A 20179-nucleotide genomic window follows, 5' to 3' on the forward strand; every position below is an offset into this window, starting at 1 on the left:
TTCCTTTGTGTTTCCTTTTCCTCCCTTCTATCAATGCCTTAGTCTACTGACCAAGTATCTCATCCATTTCATTCAACACATTTGTCTTGGAATACTTCTGGCTGTCTCTAAAAATCAAATCAATCTTCAAAGGATGAAGGTACGTGCCCTTCAAGAAACTGACAACACAAAGGGAAATTCAGAAATAAAAGGCCCAAAGGGGCATAATGAAGATGTTACAGTTTGAATGATTTCCCTGGCCTTTTACTTTCTTTGCCTATAGCTCTTTTGTTAACATTGACATAGAAAGCATTTCAGGTTCATGGGGGCTGAGCTGGAAGACAGAAAAAAGAGAGAGAGAGAGAGAAAAAGCAGGTTATGAGAAACATTTTTCTTGGCTGTCCCACTCCAGGTCCAAAATGCTACAGCTCAGGGAAGTTTGGAAACACCCAGATAATTTGAGGCTTCTCTAGACTAAAGAGGAAAAGACTAGATCAATCTCTCTCTCTCTCTCTCCTTCTCTCCCTCCCCCCGTCCCTCCTTCCACCCCACTCTCCCCACCCCTACCAGCCATTAAGGATACAAACCAGGAAGCAGGCTCTCATTAGGCACTGGATCTGCCAGTCCTTTGATCTTGGACTTCCCAGCCTTCAGAACTGTGAGAAATAAATATTTGTTGTTTAAGTCACCCAGCCTGTGGTATTTTGGTATGGCAGCCTGCATTGACTAAGACAGGGGCATTCTCAGAATGGTAGGGTTTGTTCACACTCTCTTGGAACAGATGCGAGAGATATTAAGCCTTCTGGAGAATCACTGGATTAACACAGTGCCAACAAGTCATAGGTTAGTAGAAGGGGCTAAGGAAGGATTCTAAGCAGAGGAGGCCTGAAATGGACACACTGAGATCCAGAAAAGTTCTGGTGGTGCCTCAAGGTAGTGTCGGGCCAACAGAAGGTGACTGGCTATTCAGAGCTGGTGGTCACGTCATGCAGGGTGAGGAGACTTGGCAGCAGAAGTGGTTAAGTAGATGGCCCTCCACTAGGATCCACACCAGTAAGAAACAGAAAGCAAACGGAGAGGTGACCAGCCGTGGACTGCAGTGGCCAGGGGGTCACCAGAGCATCACACCTCCCTTGATGAAGCACTAAATGTTCCCAACACAGAACCATCTTTGCTGGGAAGAGGAGGGCCTTTGCAGGAATTTGCACCTTGAATTTGACTGAATACTAACCCCAAAGTGACAAAGCATAGTAAATGCAATGGGAAAGAGATTGTCTCCAACCAGAAGAGGCTGAGCTGGAAGAGACTCGTGCCATCCTCAACCTCTGCTGCTCTAGGGAAAAGGCCGCTGGAGTAAGATGAGATCAGTTAGCAGGAAGTAAAGAAAGTGTCATATTTTTATATTTTAAGCGATGACATTGGGATTTAAACAAGTATTCATAATTTGAGGGTGACAACACTCATTTGGATTAACAATATTGAAAAAAACCCCACTCGATTACTTTATTTTCATGCTTTTTAAGCAAGGCAAATGAGCCCATCAAATCACTAACTAATTAAAAGCAAAAAAAAAAATCATCTTGTGATAAATGATTGGGTTGGAATTTATGTTCGTGCTCAGCTGCATGAAAAGCACAAGGCATATTTCATAATAGACCAGTAATACTGCATTACACAAAGTTCTACATGAAGTTCATCTGCAAAAGAATTATTCAGCTAGTTACTGGAAATAATGTCTCTAGAGGCCCCATGTAAGTTCCCACTTTGCCAGGCTGTTCTTGCCCCCTACAGACTCCTCCATCTCCCTGGCCTGTCAGCTGGCTTCCTCCCCACCAATAATGTGCATCAGACACAGTCAATGTAAAAGCTACACAAGGAACTCGTAACCATGACTTCAGAGTCCCACCACTCTGGGACCAAAAATAGTGACCAATTGGGTCATGTATCTTATTCATTATATTTGCCTAGAAGCAACTCCGAAATCTAAAAATCACTTTCTGGGGCACCTGAGTGGCTCAGTCTGCTGAGCTTGATCTCAGCTCAGGTCTTGATCTCAGGGTTGTGAGTTCAAGGCCTGCACTGGGCTCCATGCTGGATGTGGATCCTACTTAAAAAAAAAACAAACACTTTCATACTCAAAGGGAAGTGATTGGTAAGACAACTTTCAAAATCAAGGAGAAAGTATTCCTTTTGGAATTGAATTGAATATTCAACTTCACTAAAGATTTTAATGACTTTACTCCTTATAGTATATAACAAGCAATTTAGCATTTAATAATGCCTTACATTATTGTCAGATTCCTTCGCTTATCCTGAAAAGATGGTGAATTCTTTGAAGGCTGAACATCTGGTCTGACACTTTTCTGTTTTGCTTTGTGGTAATTAGCAGAGTGGTAGGCACACAATAGTGTTACCTGCTTATTTATTACATGATTGAAAGGAATATATTAATTTTAAACTATATTAACATAGATTAAAGGTCTAGTCAAGAATTTTTATAGGAAAAATAGAAACAAAAACTTGGATGCACTATAGAACCTCTTATGAGCATGGTGAAAAATAAATCAGCTAGACAATCTGCTCTAAGATTAACGTAATAATTTCTACTGCCAAGAGATCTAAAAATATGGCCCAAACAAAAATCTGCACTGTTAAAGCAATAAAGCTCTTACCTATTAAGGTAAGACATTCAATGCTTGGACTTATTAAGAATGTTTTCTTTGATTATAAACAAACTTAATTTTAAAGGCTTTTCATGTAGACTAAACAAAGACTTTAAAAAAAACATTAATTTATTTGAGAGAGAGAGAGAGTGTGTGTGTGTGTGTGTGTGTGTGTGTGTACATGAGTAGGAGCAGAGGCAGAGGGGGAAGGAGAGGGGAAGCAGACTCCCCAGGGAAGCCTGATGTGGGACTCCATCTTGGACCCTGAGATCATGACCTGAGTCAAAACCCAGAGTCGGACACTTAACCAACTGAGCACCCAGGCACCCCAACTGAACAAAAACTTCTAAAAAATTCACTATGGAAGGAAAAATGCCTGTTAGGGGCCCTCCCTTTTCTCAGAGTTGGAAGAATTGGACTTGCACCATGTTGTGTTAGGACTATGCAACAGTGTCTGCAGCTATAGTACCTTTTTGGATAAGTGGTTTCTTTCTGCAAAAAGCTAAGGCATGCCTGTCTTTTGCACATTCCCTGTATTAACATTATTTTCTCTGCAGCATCTGTTTAATTGAAATAGAATCAAGAGTTTCTGCTGATCACCTGCCTAAGATCTAAGAGGCCTATGAGCACTGGCACAAAGGGGAGAATCTCTAAGGAAGCTTTGGACAAACGACAGTTGGTTTCTTGTGATTGAGGTCCCCCATTCTTAGCAACAATGCCACCACAGATCTCCACCTTTCTTCTCTGGGTAGGCTCACCATGGTCCCCCAGACACATTTTTGTGATCTTTCTCAGTCTGTTTTGTTACTTGGAATGGCCTCTGGGCTACTGCCCAGCTATAAATCTTACTCACCCTGCAATCCAGTTCATGTGTCTTCTCTTCCAGGGAGCCTTCCCAGACCAGGTCTCCCATAGGTAATATTCGTTATTCTTATGGTTTTTATCTTCATCTGTAAATGGGGAAGACAATAGTACTTATAGCACAAAGTTGTTGTGAGGATTAAATGTCTTAATTCATGTAAAGGGATTAGAACATGCTATAAACATACTGATGTTAACAGTTTGGCTATTATTATTTATTATAAAATATCTGATATTTAAGATATTTTGTCCCTTTTGTTGAATATTTTCTTTCTTTCTTTGCTTACTTCTGTGTTTATGCTTTATCCCCACAAGAGAGGGAGAAGAACAATGCAGGTTTGTAGCTGGAGAGCACCCTTGTTCTTGAAGTGTGTGTAGTTATGTGCTGCACACTGGTGAGTGTTCAGAGAACCCAAGACCAAGTCCCATGGACACAATGACCGAGGATCCACAAGCCTGGAAACCCATGAAATTTTAATCTTATTAAAACCTTGTTCACCACTCATTTAACTACACAATTCCAAGGCAGAGAAACAGATCAGGCTGGCTTGTGACTTCCCATCATTGCAATAGGGCATTCCAACTCAAAACTTTCCTGGAAACAGTCCTACTTTTATCAGGGCAGTGAAAGAAGAGGATGCAAACATCGCCCAGTGGTCTTCCAGAGCCAACGCTCAGGGAATTTGGCTTTCCAAAAGAGTTAATTCCTCAATCCCTGAAATGAGCAACAGTGCTGAAGATAAAGGGTACTTCTGTCAAGGAGAATGGTAACACCAAGCAAGACTCACGGGTTCATTTTCCTTTTATGATTCCATGAGGCGTTCATAATCATAGGGAATGGCTGAATTGCTGATTAGACTGGGGGTCATGGAGGTGATGAGGATTCCTTCCTTCCTTCATCTCTCCTTCCTCCCTTTCTTCCATCTTTTTTTTTTTTTTCCTTTTCATAATATATTTCTAATGTCAAACATTTCCTTTGATGATTACTTGGATGTTCTAGCACTATACAGACCTGCCCTCCATTCCCCCTACCTCTGATCCCCAACTGGCCAACCATGGAATCATGAGATTTGACTCAATGAGCTTCATTCAATTCCTTCATATTAGAAGCTAACTTTTCTGTCAACAAATATTTATTGAGTGAACAGCAAGTGTCAGCACTAGCCTAGGTTCTGGGGAAAGAACAGTTAATGAATGAGACAAAATCAGGATATTTATTTTCCAGGGAAGGGAGGTGGACACCAAATGAAAAATATCAACGCTTCAGATTATGGTAAGTTCTATGAAGAAAATAAAAGGAGGTGAAGGGAATAAGGAATGTCGGTGTGTGTGCACATTATGTATGGGGCAGTTAGGGAAGTCTGCTTTGATAAGGTAGTGCTGGACAGAGACTGGAAGGAAGGTAAAGGGCAAGCCACGTACAAATCTGGGGAAAGAACCTTCTAGACAGGTTCACAAATGGAAAGGCCCAGATAGAGGAGCAAGTTTTGTCTGGCGAACAACGATGGGGCAGGAATGCACAGGGAAAAGTCATAGGAGATGAGGTCAGAGAGACAATGGGGCCAGATTGCAAAGGGTACAGGAATGACTTGGGCTTTTCCTCTGAGTGTTGTGGGAGCCATGGGCAAGTTTAGAGCAGAGGAGTGACATTCTGACTGTTGTGAGGACAGTAAATAGAAAGCGAGAGGCTGGGAGCAGGAAGGAGGAAAGGCAGGAACTTCTGGGGGCCATTTAATTGCCACCTGTCCTTTCCTATTTTAGTACCAGAACCCTGATTATTTGGTGGCAGCTGTGTACCCAGCTGAAATCTCTGTTTCTTGGATCTCCCTTAGAACTGGACCATAGTCCTGTGGCTACGTTCTGGCCAAAGAACTGTAAGAAGATGATGGGTAGCATTTTTGGAACAGTGTTTAAAAACAACATACTCGTTTGGGAGGAGGTCTTTTTCTTCTTTTGCTTCCTCCTGTTGCCAGCCAGAAACATAAACATAAGGGCTGGAGCTCCAGCGGCCATCTTGAATCCTCAGGTGACATTTAAAATGAGGATGGTGGAACAGAAAACTCCCACAGCTCCCTGATGAGAGCATGGAGATGCCTCACCCGCTCTGCCCTGCCTATTTCTGGACTCTTTTCACAGGGAGAAATGCACTCCCGTGTTGTTCAAGCCATTGTTATTTGGGATTTTTTTTAGTTCAACCCAGCTGAACCTGAATATAACTGATATCAGAGCCCACGGCAATGCTCCAGGTGACAGAGCTGATGGACCAGAGACGTAGTACAGGAAGTCAGATTCTCGTTAACATTTAGGCTTTGCAGATGGGTGAGACATGGGAGTGAGGGGAGGAGAAGAAGTAAGGAAGACTTCCAGGTTTTGCGTCGAGTGTCTTGATAGTGCCATTAATTACAGAGAGGCAGAAGGCTGGAAAGAGAGCATGTGGGGGTGTGGGGCTGGGCTAGGGCGGAATCAAGAGTCCAGAGCCGTGACGAGTTGACCTTGCTAGAAGCAGGGAGAGACACAGTGAGATGGGATGGCAGATAGAAAGCGTGGGCCGTACATTGGTGGAAAAATGGGAGGCGCTCCTGTCCAATGCTTCCATTTTCTCAATAAAGCATGAGGCCAGGTCATCAGCTGAGACTGAAGGGATGGAGGTAGAGGGTGGAGATGGGAGGAGAGAGACAGAATGGTGAAGTAGTCATTTTAGATTGTGTGTTTGCTGGGTAGCAATGAGTGAACTTTGCTGGACATTTGGGCTAATTTAAAGTGAAGCGATTACCCACACTGTGTGTCTTTCTGCAGTCCAGTCCGGTGGCACCATCGGGTTTCACAAGGTTTTGCCAGGCAAGTACGACCATATAAAACGAAAGAACGTAGGGAATGAATGAAGTGGTGTCTGCAAGTTGGGGATCACAAGGTAGGATCAGGAATCAAAACTGGAGAAGGAAGCAAGTGAACACACAAGCAGAATGATGGATGGAAAAGTTGAGGGTTCCTGAAAAGGCCGAGAAATGGCCAGAGTGTGGGCACTCGAGGAGCTAAGCAGAAGGACAGGAGCTGATGGTCGGAGGGGCTACTGTTGAAAATGAGGGGTTCAGATGAGAGAAAGAAAAAGTCATTGAAGAGAGAAGGGATGGAGAAGTCCAAGGTACTGGATGGAGGTCAAGGTGTTAAAGTATATTAACTATAAGACTAAGAATAACAATGGTTCACAAATTCCTATAATGAGTTGATTTATAAATGGTTTGAATAAAGATACCATTCATCAGTATAAGTATTTTAGATAAATTTTTTTTAAAATTTTTTTTGTTTTGTTTCAATGGGACATTTATAGGACTTCAAAGAGCAAAGTTTTACCCCCAAAACAAAGTTTTACCCCCAAAAATACAAGGTATTTTTTCCCATGTGGAACTTCTTTGTTTCTTGGTTTCTTTCCCTTCTTGAGTTTTTAATTTTATATTTTTTTCCTTCCTGAGTTTTTAAAGGTGATTAGTCCATTAATGCACTCTTTAGAAACTGACCTGTTTTTTTCTTTCTAAAATTCTTCATGTCACAGTGTGTTTCTTTGAAGCTGGGCCTCATTCTCTTGTCCTTGCCTCATAACTTTTTCACAATTGAAAAAAAAAAAACACTTTTCCCCATATTTACTTACTTTTACAGCTGTTTATTTCCTTTCTTCCTGCCTCATCTCCCTGTTATAACCTCACTCTTGCTCACATTCCTTTGTTGAGGGGAAAGAACTGGAAGCTTTCCCAAATTGTTCCCGGAGAGAAGTCTCTAGACCCTGGGCAGGCCTTGCAAGCACACAGGACCTTGCACAGCACATCTAATGAAAAACATTCATCTCACAGGGCCAGGCCACAGGTACAGGTCTGATTTGTCAAAGATGGTCTCTGAAACATCATCAACATTGCTTTGCTTTCCCACCCCTCGGTCCCTCTTCATTAACGCAAAAATTATTAATTGAGAGCCTATTCTGGGCTACTCAGTGTGGTGATTAAAGTAATTCGCATTAATGGGCAATGACTGATTGGCTCAATTCTCTCGGGGGCATTCACATTTCTCAAATGTGCATATTAATCCAAATAAATCTCTGATTCACGGAATAAATGTGAAATAAACCATTAAGAGTCTATTCAGGATTTTTGGTGACAGAACAAAGGGACTTCCCTTCCCTTGGGATCCCAAAGCAGCCTTCTGATCCCTGAGGAAGTGGGCTAAGACAGAGAACTGGGAGGTAGAATGTGTGTGTGTGTGTGTGTGTGTGTGTGTGAGAGAGAGAGAGAGAGAGACACGACCCACCTCATCTCTAACTCTCTCCAGCTTATGATCTATGTGTCTTCATTGTTTCAGAGCAGGAGCGACAGGTACATATGGATTACAGTTAAATTCCATTACCCTTAGATTATAAGCTCTTGCTTTTAGGATCCTATTCCCCAATTTTCCATGGAAACGTTTTCAGATACCCACCTTTAAAAAGGTTTTCAGGAAAACCGTCTTAGCTTCATAGAGGTCCTGGCTGCTGATTCTTCCTTGCCACTGGTCCTCTGCTATTGGAATGAGAGAGGAGCCAGAGATGAGGGCACCAAAACCCAAGGTGTCCGTTTCTCAAGGCGGCCTGGGTTCAGTGAACTATATCTTTTCCTGCAATGGCTGTGCAAATTATGGGAAGAGGATCCTGGCTGGGAGATAGTGCAGTGCAGTGGTTAGGATGGTGGGCTTGAGGGTGGGACAGATATGATGAGTGTGGCTCCCAACCCAATTCCTAGGAGCTCTGTGTCCTTGGGCAAGTCACTTTAGCCTCAGATGGTGCGGCTTCTCTATACAGCAACAAATGATTCTTACTGAAAGTGTGGCTGATGAGAGCAGCCCTTCCGCGCATTGCCCACCTGTTGCCAGATCTGTGTGGGATGCGGTCTTTCTACCTTGGGGGGTTTTCTTTCAGGCCCAGAGGCTTCCCATGGAATTAAGGGAAATGGGGTATGTAAGGGCTCTTCCCCTTCATCTCTGCTAGAGGAAGGACCTCCTTGAGTCTTGCCTCTCTGGTCGCTACGTGGAGGAGCAGCTCTATGGAGGAGTAGCTGAAGAGTCAGGGCGAGCAAGAAGAGAGCGTCCTCTTCCCTTTCTCTTCCAGGAGTCGGGGCGCTGAGCCTGGCCCCATGGGGCATGTTTAATTTTAATTCACACCACTTGCTCTTTGACCATCTCAGTGAAGCCTGGAATATATACCCAAGTACCTTTTACCGGTTTTTTGTAAGCAGCTCAGGATACAGAAGGAGAATCAAGTTTCTGAAATGAAAAAAAAAAAAATACAGATACAGTTAAAGAAGTCGTGCTTCTTCCTGCCCGGGAACTGTTTACAAGAGGGAAGTCAGCGGGGCCCCCAAGAGGTCGCTGGTGGCGCAGAAACTGAGGCCAGATTGTAGAGCAAGGGGGAAGGAGAAAAACACCCAGAAACTTTCTTCCTAGTTGCGAATAATCGCCGCCCCCCACCCCTTCGTCCCTCGGTCAGAGGCAGTAACGTGACACCGGGAGAAACCCGGAGACCCGAGCGCGGAGAGGGAGGGAAGAGGGAGGAGAGAGGACTGCGGAGAGCCCGAGAGGGAAAGGGGAGGGGAAGAAGGAAAACCCCTGTCAAGGAGGTGGAGCGAGGGGCTGGTGTCCGCCTCCTGTTCCTCCCTGCCGTCTTTTAGAGGAGTCTGAACCGGGACAAAACCCGCCGAGACCGACAGACACAAAGCCGGGGGGTCCACGCTGGCGCTGGAGGCGAGCCCCGGCGGCCGCGAGCGAGCCCGAGGCGCGGCTGGGCGCGGGGCGCGGGGGCGCTAGCGGGCGCGGGCGCGGGCGCGGGCCGAGCCGGGGCCGGGCACCTCGGCCGCTCGGGCCGCGGCGGCGGGGACCATGCCGAGGAAAGTCTCCTGAGCCCGGCAACTTCGGCCCCTCCCCGCCCCCACCCGGGCTGCCCTCCGCGCGGCCCTTCCCATGTGCAGCCGGGCGGCCGGGCTCTCCTCCTCGCAGGCGGATGGGTGACCTTTTCCTGGCACGGGCAGGCTGTGCGAGGCGGCGGTGCAGGCGATGAAGAAGAAGCAGCAGCATCCCGGCGGCGGCGCGGATCCCTGGCCCCATGGGGCCCCTCTGGGGGGCGCCCCTACAGGCCTGGGCAGCTGGAAGCGCCGGGTCTCCCTGCTGCCTTTCCTGCGCTTCTCCCTCCGGGACTACGGCTTCTGCATGGCCACCCTGCTGGTCTTCTGCCTGGGCTCCCTCTTCTATCAGCTCAGCGGCGGACCCCCTCGCTTCCTGCTCGACCTGCGGCAGTATTTGGGTAAGGAAGGGGGGCGGGCGAGGGCGGCGTCGGCCGCGCGAACTTGTGCGGGGGTGGGGGGTAGAGGGGCGCCGGGGACTTGTGGCGCTGCGACCGCCCGCCGGCGCCCCGAGGCTCCCCAGGTGGGACTCCCCGGTGCCGGCTTTCTCCCGCGCGTCGGTCCCTCTGCCCCGAGGCGGAGGCGCTGCCTGGGTGGCGCGCGGGGCAGGTTCCCCGGGCTGGGCACCGCATACCTTCCCCGCCTCTGCCTCTCGGTCTGGGGTGGAGTGCAGGCGTGTGTGTTTGTGGGTGTGTACGAGTGTGTGTTTTCTGGCCCGGAGATGTGGGGAGCGGAGAGGGGAAAGCACCACCGCCCCCGGGCTCGGGGCATGGTCAGTGACCGTCGTCCTCAGTCCCGTGAGCTCTTCGGGTCGTGCGGGGGTTGGGGTTCGCTCCTCACCCCGCTTGCATCTGCCAGTTCCTCCCCTCGAGTCCCCCTCCTGCTTGTCAGCTCAGTGGCCCAGGGGCAGTTTTCGGGCTCCGTGCTGACCCTGGGCTGGCTTGTCTTTCGGCAACAGCGAGGGGGACGCGGGGAGCCGCCGCGCCCAGGGAGGGGGGCGATCCGGGGCTATCCGAGGGCAGGGGCAGTCTGGCTGGTAGTGTCGCCTACTTTGACCTGAAGAACCTCTGCGCTGCGTGTGTTTCAAGTCAGAACTTTTTTTGGGGGGGGGGGAGGGAAGGGCTTGTGCTTGGTTTCTTAAAAGCGAGGCTGCCTATTTTTAGCAGAGGTGAGGAAGGGGTTGCACCCAGAGAGAAAAGAGCGGCCGCAGAGAGAGGGCGTGACCCGAAGCTCTGTGCCGCGCGGGGAGGGCGGTGCCAGAGCCGGGCAAGCGCAAGCCCCGGTCCCTGGACCGCGGCTGGCGCGCGCCCGGACCCAGGGAGGCTGCAAATCTCTCACCGGTCGTGGCCAGAAGAGGTTTTGCAGGGGCGGGATGGGGTGAGAGGCTGGGGAGTCGCCAGCTCCTCGCAAAGGTCCGAGGTGATGAACCTGAGCCACCGGGCAAACATCCGGCATCTGCCAGCGGCGAGCCGGTGTGCAAAGGGAAGCCTCCGAAGCGCTGGACCATATCGGGCCGAAAGACTCCAGTTGGCTGAAGGCTGCCACACTTCACCTCAAAAGTCCTCCCCACCCCCCCGCCCCCAGTCGCAGAAGCCACAGGTCTAGCTAGCAGGCTGTGTCGGGAGCGTTTTGATATATATAAAAGCAGGTAAAATCATGTTCCCCATGTAGAGAAGCTCAGATTTTAAAAGTTTCAGTAGAAACTTTGGAGAGCTATGGTTTTGTAAGATGCTTTAGGGAAAATATTGTCCAAGCAGATTTCCAAAGCACAATCCTTAGCATCTGGTTTCTTAGAGTATTTGGGATAATAAGCACTTTTATTAGGGAATCAAATCTCTTCTCTCCCTGAGTTCTGGATTTTGGAGTCTCTGTAGCTTCTTAGATTGAGACACCTGCTAGTGCTCCAAAGCTAACTTTTTTTTTTTTTTTTCCTTTTTCTTTCTTTCCTTTTTAAAGAGTTAACAACATCTCAGCATTAACTGGCATTGGGAAGTGTTTTGAAGTCCAGGGGTCTATAAAATCTGATGACGAATTCTTTGTTGAAATTCCCCTTAAGCAAAATGTGGAGGCCAATGAGGCAGGAAAAACAGTGGATGGGGAATGAGGGTATCTGTTTTTAGTGCCCTCAAGAGCACTTGGCTTTAGGCAGGGCACTCAAACCTCATGGGCCTTAGCTTTTTCATTAGTAAAGTTAGGGTCTGGACTAGGTTGTATCTCAGACCTCCACCCAGGTCCTGAAATGTTGTGTTTCTGATCCCTTCTTAGGGGCGGGAAGTCCTGAGAGGTAGAAAGAACAAAAGCTATACCAGGGGCAAAATCAAGAAACTGAACTATCCAGCATGTTAACCTTTTGAAAATTGAGCCAGAGTCTGTTGTTCCCAGAATTGAGTGCTTTCATCCTGTATTTCAAAAAATGAGACCTGATAAATTTGGGGGCTCAGTTACTAGAAGGATGCATTCACTCAGGGAACTGGGAGGAACTTATGGGGCAAACATTGCTCCTGCTACTACTAACTCATCATTAAGTTTCTGACTGACATGATGGGTGAAAAAAATGACATCACTGTGAACTGAAAATAGGACACCTTGGCCAAATTTGTTCCCTGTTGTTTTGTTACATAAATATAATGATTGAGGGGGGAAAGTGTGCCTGTGGTCTTTAAGAGGGTCTAAAATATACCCTTAATAATATAAGGCCAAGGTGTCTGCAGAATACTTTCCCCTTGTTTCCTCCATTCTATTATTTTAGTGTCTGTCAAAACAAAATTTGTGGTTAGTAAACATATCCTCTCAATTTCCTGAGTTAGGCAATTTTGGAGACAACTATTTTTCTTAAATGTAAGTTCGTATAAAGTCAAAATTTTCCAAATCGAAATATTTATAGCAAAAAATTTTCTTGACAGGAACTTATTTTAATATACTTAAATAATATAATACATCTCCACATAATAGCTACTTGATATTTATGGCAATAAACTGGACCTATTGTATCAAATAGGTCATATGATATTTAACATATTGAATATTCTCACAGCAAGCCAGAAGATAGGAACATTCATGATAAAAGCTAACATTCATTGTGTATGTTCCAGTAAACACACATGCAGAGTGAAATTGTACCCACATACCAATATTACAGGAAGCTTCAACTGTTGTTACCAACACCATTTTTGGTGTGAGAGAAATGAGAACAGAGAGATTCACAGACTTGCTGAAGGACACACAGCCGGTAAGGTAGGACTTGAACCCCAATCTGTCTGCTTCAGGCACCTATTGCATAACTCTACAAGCAGCCAAGATGAGAGGGGAATCTGAAGAGCTGACTGGCTAAAAATAATCTCATTAGGTATTTGCATAATTTCACTTTCTTTGATACTTTTAATGTGAGTATCTTAAAGGGCCAGCAGAGAAGGGAAATAAGTCAAGCAGCTGGTCTGTCTGCTCTTAACTCCACCTTCCTGTATTAATTTCCCTGTACCAGCAAACTCCGTTCTCCCAGAGCCACACACCTGGGGGTGCTGTCAATTACAATCTTAAATTCCTGAACTTTCTGTCTTCCTTTAGCAGTTTGTTCTTTGTCTAGGCTAGTAGTTTTCAGTGTGTGGTCCCTGGACCAGCAGCAATCACCTGGAAACTTGTTGCAAATGCAGATTCTCAGGGCTCATTCCAGACCAACAGAATGAAAGAGTCTGGGTCCAGGACCCAGCCGTCTGTATTTTAGCAAGTCTTCCAGGTGACTCTGATGCAGCCTGAAGTTCGAGAACCATCATTCCAGGGCAAAGCTTTACTTTCAGAATGCCTCCTATATAGTTGAGTGAAAGAAGGGAGGTACAAGAGAGGCGATTCAGAAACTATTTTAAAGGTGATGTGCATGGTTTTATCTTTTACAGCTCAACTTTTAAAAATGCATCTGCTTTGCTGCTTAAGCCCCATTGTTTCAAGGGAAGGACCAGCCAACAGCTGCAGCTCCAGCTGGCTTAAACTCTCAGAGGTTAGGATGTACATGGAATGGAGTGGAGCTGGCAACCAGAAGGAATAGTGGGGAAGGAAAGGGAAAGGAGGCACTGATGATGCTTTCTCTTCCCACGGAAGCTGGGTCAAACAGTTCTTGTTTTCTCGTTTGTTTGGGAACGGGCAAAGTCTGTTCTCCTTAAAGGTACTTTCTGCGGCAGCGGATTTGAAAAAATCAAAGTAAGTTGGGAGCAGGCTGGATTTTGCAGGAATAACTGTGCTCTTGTTTTTTTTCATCCTTGAAATGGGTCAAGGGAGAACAAGCGTATAGAGTGGGGTAAAATGCGTGTGTTTGGCAAATGGCTATCCTTAAGCTTGGGGACCATTGTTTTTCCAATTCAGTGAAATTCTTTGCCTTTTTGAAGTGGCATTCAGACCTTGATTTGCTATGGAAAACAAATAAAAATCAAGTAAAATCTCCCCCAGAAATTAGGTTATGATACAGCCTCTGCCGGTAGTCTCATTACTTATGAGCTGTGGAAATACCAGAAACTTAGAATAACGCTCGTTACCCTGATGTAAACTGAATAAAGCCAGATGGCTTACTACCCATCTCCTACAACTGGCAAACTAATGATTTACCATCCAGCTTTGGATATGGCATTTAGCCTTTATGGGAACTGAATCTGTCGGGTCGATCTCAAATTGACATGCTTTCCTTTCCATTTTTTAAATTATACTACTTTAAAGGGAGATACACTTCTATTTCAGTTTTCAGAATTGCCAATCTTTATATATATTCTATACGAGCCTGTCAATTTCCAGTCAAAAAACGAGAGAGAAAGAGACGGAACTTCATCGAATTTGAAGTTCTCCAGGTTTAAACGAATTTAAAGGAAAATGTGAAAAATAGAGACCCAGATCCATTACAAAATCATCCCTTTCAACCTTAAAAGTCAAATTTAATTTTTCTTCTGCACATCAGGCATGGTTTAAATATAGCTGCTCTGGGCCCCAGACAGCAATGTAGGAAATGAATGGATTAAATATGATGTGATCAATAGAAATTGTTGATATAAAAAGAAAATGGCATTCTTGTTCAAGCTGCAAATGTGTCTTATAGTGTTGGCTGGGGACACAGTAGCCCTGTATTAGAGGAAGGACAGAAAATGGAATTCAGCTATGGCAGACTGTTCTGTAAACACATGGCATGAATGGCGAAAAGCATTCTGCCTTGTCAACTATTTTTGATGTAGACTAGTCTTAGTATGAATTGTTTAAAAGTCTGTATAAATATGTATTATCTGGATACTATCTTTCCTCACATTCCCTGTCATCAATCCAGGTTTAAAACACTAGTTGGCTTTGTATTTGAGAAACCAGGAGGAAAGTGGTCAAGCTTGTTGGGTCCCAGAAGAAATAGTATCTTCTGCTTCCCCTGAGGGTAGTTCAGGGACAGACACTGTAGCTTGACCTGCAGCTGTCCTGAAGGAGAGCAGTGATGGACAGTGAAAAGGCATCTTATTTGACAGAGCATGGCTGCTTGAATTGTGAGAAGTTATCCCTTGCTCTTTCTGCTTTCGCTTGTGTTTCTATTTTGAAAGGTGTTTAGACTGGACCACAAAGAAATGTCTTACCTGTATTGATTTTTGTTATAGAAACTCAGCTTGCAGCAATGGTCACCATAAACCCTTTCATTTATTAGAAGTGGAGACCCAAGCACAACTATTCCACCAAAAAATTTAAAAAGATGCAAAAATTAAAAAAATGTAGAGACTGTTGGGTAAGAAAATTCCAAATGAAGCCCATTTTGGTATTGCTTTTCATTGTTAAAAGTTTTCTTGAGATATGATTTAGAAATCACACAATTCAGACATTTAAAGTTCTTAAAAGTTCGATAGTTTTCGATAGGTTTTAGTATATACATAGGCAAACGCAACCATTCTTATAGTTGATGTTAGAGCATTTTCATCAGCACAAAGAGAAACCCTGCACCGTTTGGCTGTCACCTCCCTGTTCCTCCATCTCCTCGGCCCTAAGTCAACTCTCATCTACAGTCTGTCTCTATAGATTGGCTGGTTCTGGACATCTCCTAGAGATGAAACCATACAATATGTGGCCTTTGTGATTGGCTTCTTTTGCTTGGCTTATTGTTGTCGGGGTTCATTCATGTTCTAGCATGTATCCCAACTTTAGTCCTGTTAATGGCAGAATAATAGTTCACGGGATAGACCACATTTTGTTTATCCATTATAGGTTGATGGACATTTGGGTTGTTTCTATCTTCTATGAACCTTTGTGGACAAGTTTTTTTTTTCTTAAAGACCTATTTTCTGTTCCTTGGGGTATATACTTGGAAGTGGATCACTAGGTCATATGGTAATCCTATATTTAATTTATTGAGGAACCACCAAGCTGTTTTTCACAGTGGCTGCACCATTGTAAACCCCACCAGCAGTGTATGAGAGTTTGAGTTTTTCTGTATCCCCATCGACACTTGTTATTTTTCATTATTTTGATTATCATTATCCTAATGGTTGTGACATGATACTTCATTGGGCTTTTGTTTTGCATTTCCCTAATGATGAGTGATGTTGAGCATCTTTTCATGTACTTATTGGCCATTGTATATCTTCTTTGGAAAAATGTGTATTCACATCCTTTGCCCACTTTATTTTATTTTATTTTATTTTATTTTTAAGATGTATTTTAGAGAGCAAGAGTGTGCATGGAGGAGGGGCTGAGACAGGAGGAGAGAGAATCTCAAGCAGACTCTATACTGAGTGTGGAGCCCGATGTGGGACTTGATCTCGTGACGAACATCATGACCTGAGCCAAAACCAAGAGTCCATTGCTTAACTGTGCCACCCCAGCAACCCCCTTCGTCCATTTTTTAATTGGGCTGTGTTTTTGAGTTTTAAGGGTTCTTTATATATTCTGGATACTAGACCCTTATCAAATATATAATTCTGCTATTTATTTTGAAGTTGCAAAAGATGGTACTGGCTGAAACCCAATACTATTATGGATTGTTCTCTATTATAGGTGTGTAAATTCTCAAGGGGCAAAACAGTTTCATTCTTTAGTCACCTTCAAAGTGCTAAGTACAGTGTCTGGGTATTTAGTACATTCTAAATAAATTCCTAACAATTAACCAAAACCAAGGATCTCTTCAAAAGAATCTTGGGGGGTCTTGTTTGCCATCATGGATCACTTTGAATTGGAAACATTTTGGTTGTCTACATTTAGCTGTCACATATGAAACTATGTGTAGCTGGCACCAACCCATTTTATAGAAGTCACGAAGATTACTGTGACTTATATGTGAAATATGAGTTTAGCTAGTTTTGAATAGCAGATTGTAGTACAATAGATGTATTTTGTCCTGTATTTGCTCACTATAATGGAGCCGATAAGCTCAGTAGGGGAAAACATTTGGGTACATCATGTCCATTATACAAGTACTACAAGGCTACCAAGGAGATCTTGGGCATTCTCATAAAATTAGAATTCATATGCAGCTCATTTCTTATTCACACTGTGCTACAACATAGAGGACACATATATAGGAACAGGATTATGTATGTTTCTCTTTAGTAAATTAACTTACGAATTTTAGAAAGAAATACTAGTTGCTTTTCCTAAAAGTGTTAGATGTTTTTAGTATGTTTTAAAAATATGTGTTATCAAAATGAGAAGCTTTAGGATAGGTACAGTCAATTCTATGTGCTTGGCAGAAGCTCAATTTGCATAATGTGTAACACTCTCCTACTGAAAGTGACCTGGGAGCCAGACAGCTGTTTAGTGTTGAGGGTATGATACACCTCTCGGTCTGACTCAGGGTTTCTATCTGTTGTCTGTAATTTCCCAGAGACAGACCCTGTCTCATTTTTCTGCTCTCATTATGTGGCTGCACTTCTGCAACAGCCTCTCTGCTGATGATTTAGGAAGCTCACGTTCCAATGATGATCTCTGAACTCCTGTCATTTGTTCATGGTCACGTCTGAAGTTGTCATAGTCTACCTTGTGTTTTGATAGTTTGTGGGCAAGCTCCTTGGAAGGAGGAAGTTTCTCCAGGACCTTCCATCTCTACTCTAACACCTCTCCTGGGTGCTCCACACAGGCCCTCAGGAACTATCTGTGGATTCCGTATATTTGCTGAGCAGACTGTTCTTTGTGAAGGTTCCACATCCTGTTTCGTTTGGTCTCTATTTTAAGCAGAGAACATGAGGAGGAGTGCCAGGAAAGACTTAAGCTCAGGTGATGTCTACGGCCTGTCTCTTCCTGTCTCTTCTCTTCCTGGCTGTTTGAAGCATATGTTCCAAGCAAAGATATTAAAGCCACTATGACATAGAGTTCTGTAAAGATTTCCTCTGTGCATGGGGATAATTGTCCACCTCTTACCTGCGGAGATTTGGAATTACATTTACAGAGCTCTCCCCGTTTAATCAAGAATACCTGAGCTCAGTCTAGAGCTTTGGCTGCATGTGACTAAAAGGCAGACTTCTTGTGTCTTGTCATTTTCCCAAACCCTGACCAGTTGTTTCAGGAGCTTGCAGATGGGTTATTTCTCTCTCTAAGACAGTGTCTTCCTTACCTAGCGATTTGTATTAAATTAGCTAGTCCATTGCCAGCATGACTTTTTGTCTTTAAGGAGATGAGACCAAAAGATGACATGGTTTTTGAAGTCCCGAGCAAATGGATTTAAACTGAGAAGGGCAAATTAGAACAAAATAAAATTAGGGCTCAGTGTACAAACCCATTGATCCTTGTTTGAGGAAGGGTATTAACATCCCCTTAAGTCGAGGTTTTGATTAAGCAATTCTTACTTCACTCATTGATGGGTGATTTAAGTAATTATTTTACATTTAGCCCTACTGCATTTCTGGAAACACCATTGATTTTTTTTTTTTTCCCTAGCTCGGTGAGTATGACTTTCACAGTCTTGATGACAATAAAAAAGAAGAGTTCTGAAACACATAAATCCTTTTGATCAGTCATTCAGCAAATATTCATGGAAGGCCTGTGGGCCAGAAGCATCAGACGTCAGGAAGAACAGAGGCTTTAGAGCAGAGATTTTGATGTGAATCCCTGTGCTACTACTTATCTGGGAGAACTTGGGCAATTGTCTTAACTTCTCTGAACTTCAAGTGTATTGATCTATACGATGGGCTTGATAAGTGTTGTTTTATAGGATAAATATCTAACCGAGGGCCTGGCATTCAGATTCAACAAATGTCCATTTTGTCACTTGGTCCTTTGCTTTTCTCAGGCTCCCTTTTCTTCTGGCATGAATGCATCCATGCACGGGGACGCACACCCATGCAAATACCCATCCTGCTGGAACATGCAGACCTACTCCTGGCACCAACCTAACTGAGAACTATGAGTGTACTAAACTAGAGTTCTTGTGGCTCATCTCGTCACCCGTGCCCTCAGATTGGCGAGGGCGTTTCAACAGCTGGCCAGTCCCAGTCATTTACCCCATTAATTATACACACTAACCTTCCAGCTTCTTCTCTCTGTTGCTTCCTGGAAACAGTCTTGAAAGAACACATTCTGTGCACAGCATGCTTATCCACATTATCTCCTTCCCCCCAACCCCACATTTATCAAATAAAATAGTTGTGCAGAGGGGGTTTTGGTGCAACCGACGCTCTGGGATGGCCTGCTGTTTGAGGACAGGGTCTGTAACTCATGCCCTTTCAAGCAATCAGAATGCCAGGCTGACACTGTGACAGCTGTGAGAACTTCTCTCACTTAAGACGGAACTACCAGGTCCCTCAATATGGCCACTTGCTTTTCTCTGTTCCTGCTTCCCTTCTGTTGGAGGTCAGGACCAGAGCAGTGGACCTGAGTCACGGAGTCACGGATCCTGTCTTTGACGGGAGGCTGGTGAACTTGCCTCTGTTTTGCATATTCTGCTTCTTCCTGTTGCCTGGACCTGCCCCGCCTTCTCTGAGTGCTGACACGTGTGAGATCCACAGGCCACTACTCTCTCTGCTGTAGCTGGTCACTCATGTCCTGGAGAAGCTGAAAGCAAAGGTGATTTTACATTATTTAATAGAAAGTTAAATTTTGTTTAGAAAAACCATGACCTTGCAATTCCAACGTGGAGCTTCCTGCTTTGACCCCTATCAGCTGCAGGGTTTCCATATGGACTTGATGGTCCATCTAAGACTATGACCCAGTGGCCAGGAATGGGAAAATAGGGGTGGATTTGGGGTTTTTTAAAGAGAGTCTCTAGGTGATTTTTATATGTAGCCCCAGGAGATGCTGCCTCTTTTCTCTTTAGAATCACTGAATGAGGTGTTGTCTAAGGTTCTGCCTACTCTTTTTTTTTTAAGGATTTTTGTTTATTTGTTTATTTTATATGTAGAGAGGGGAGAGAGTGAGAGAGTGAAAAACCGCACAGCAAGAGGAGAGAGGGAGTGGGACAAGCAGACTCTGCGATGAGCGCAGAGCCCAATGCCGGGTTCCGTCTCACGACCACGAGATCATGATCTGAACTGAAATCGAGTCTGACGCTTAACCAGCCGAGCCACCCAGACACCCCAAGTCGTGCCTACTCTTAAAGTCACATGTTCAAAGAGATAAGAAGCCATTTAACTGCAGTAACTAAAACCGTAAGGCTCTTTCCTTTGGCACCAAACGCTTATTTAAAAGATTGTAGGAGTCCAGTGACTAAGGCAAGTAGAAGACACAAAAACTTTTTAGGCCATTATTTTCAAAGTCTTAATCATAGTTTTCTGTTTGGTTGTTGTTTTTGTTGCTTTGTCTTCATTAAAATTGGCACCACTCCCCCAACGT

At 44.5% G+C, this 20179-nt stretch overlaps 1 protein-coding gene and 1 long non-coding RNA gene across 2 annotated transcripts in view; one reads left to right on the top strand and one right to left on the bottom strand.

Moving 5' to 3' along the window:
- Window positions 1-585: 585 nt before the first annotated feature.
- Window positions 586-8385, bottom strand: LOC116876789. The gene is made up of 3 exons (XR_004384459.1): window positions 7968-8385; window positions 3496-3592; window positions 586-635 (listed from the first exon to the last, which is right to left on the bottom strand). It is a non-coding gene; the product is annotated as an uncharacterized LOC116876789 (long non-coding RNA).
- Window positions 8386-9041: 656 nt separating this feature from the next.
- Window positions 9042-20179, top strand: part of UST (uronyl 2-sulfotransferase) — a 288349-nt gene continuing 277211 nt past the window's right edge. Inside the window, exon 1 of the mRNA XM_032873149.1 lies at window positions 9042-9819. Coding sequence (XP_032729040.1) covers window positions 9573-9819 — 247 coding nt within the window. The 5' untranslated portion in view covers window positions 9042-9572. The remainder of the gene's footprint in view (window positions 9820-20179) is intronic.

The sequence above is a fragment of the Lontra canadensis genome, unplaced genomic scaffold (genome assembly GCF_010015895.1).
Source record: "Lontra canadensis isolate GAN:19392208 unplaced genomic scaffold, GSC_riverotter_1.0 scaffold47, whole genome shotgun sequence".
Taxonomy (NCBI): Eukaryota; Metazoa; Chordata; class Mammalia; order Carnivora; family Mustelidae; genus Lontra; species Lontra canadensis.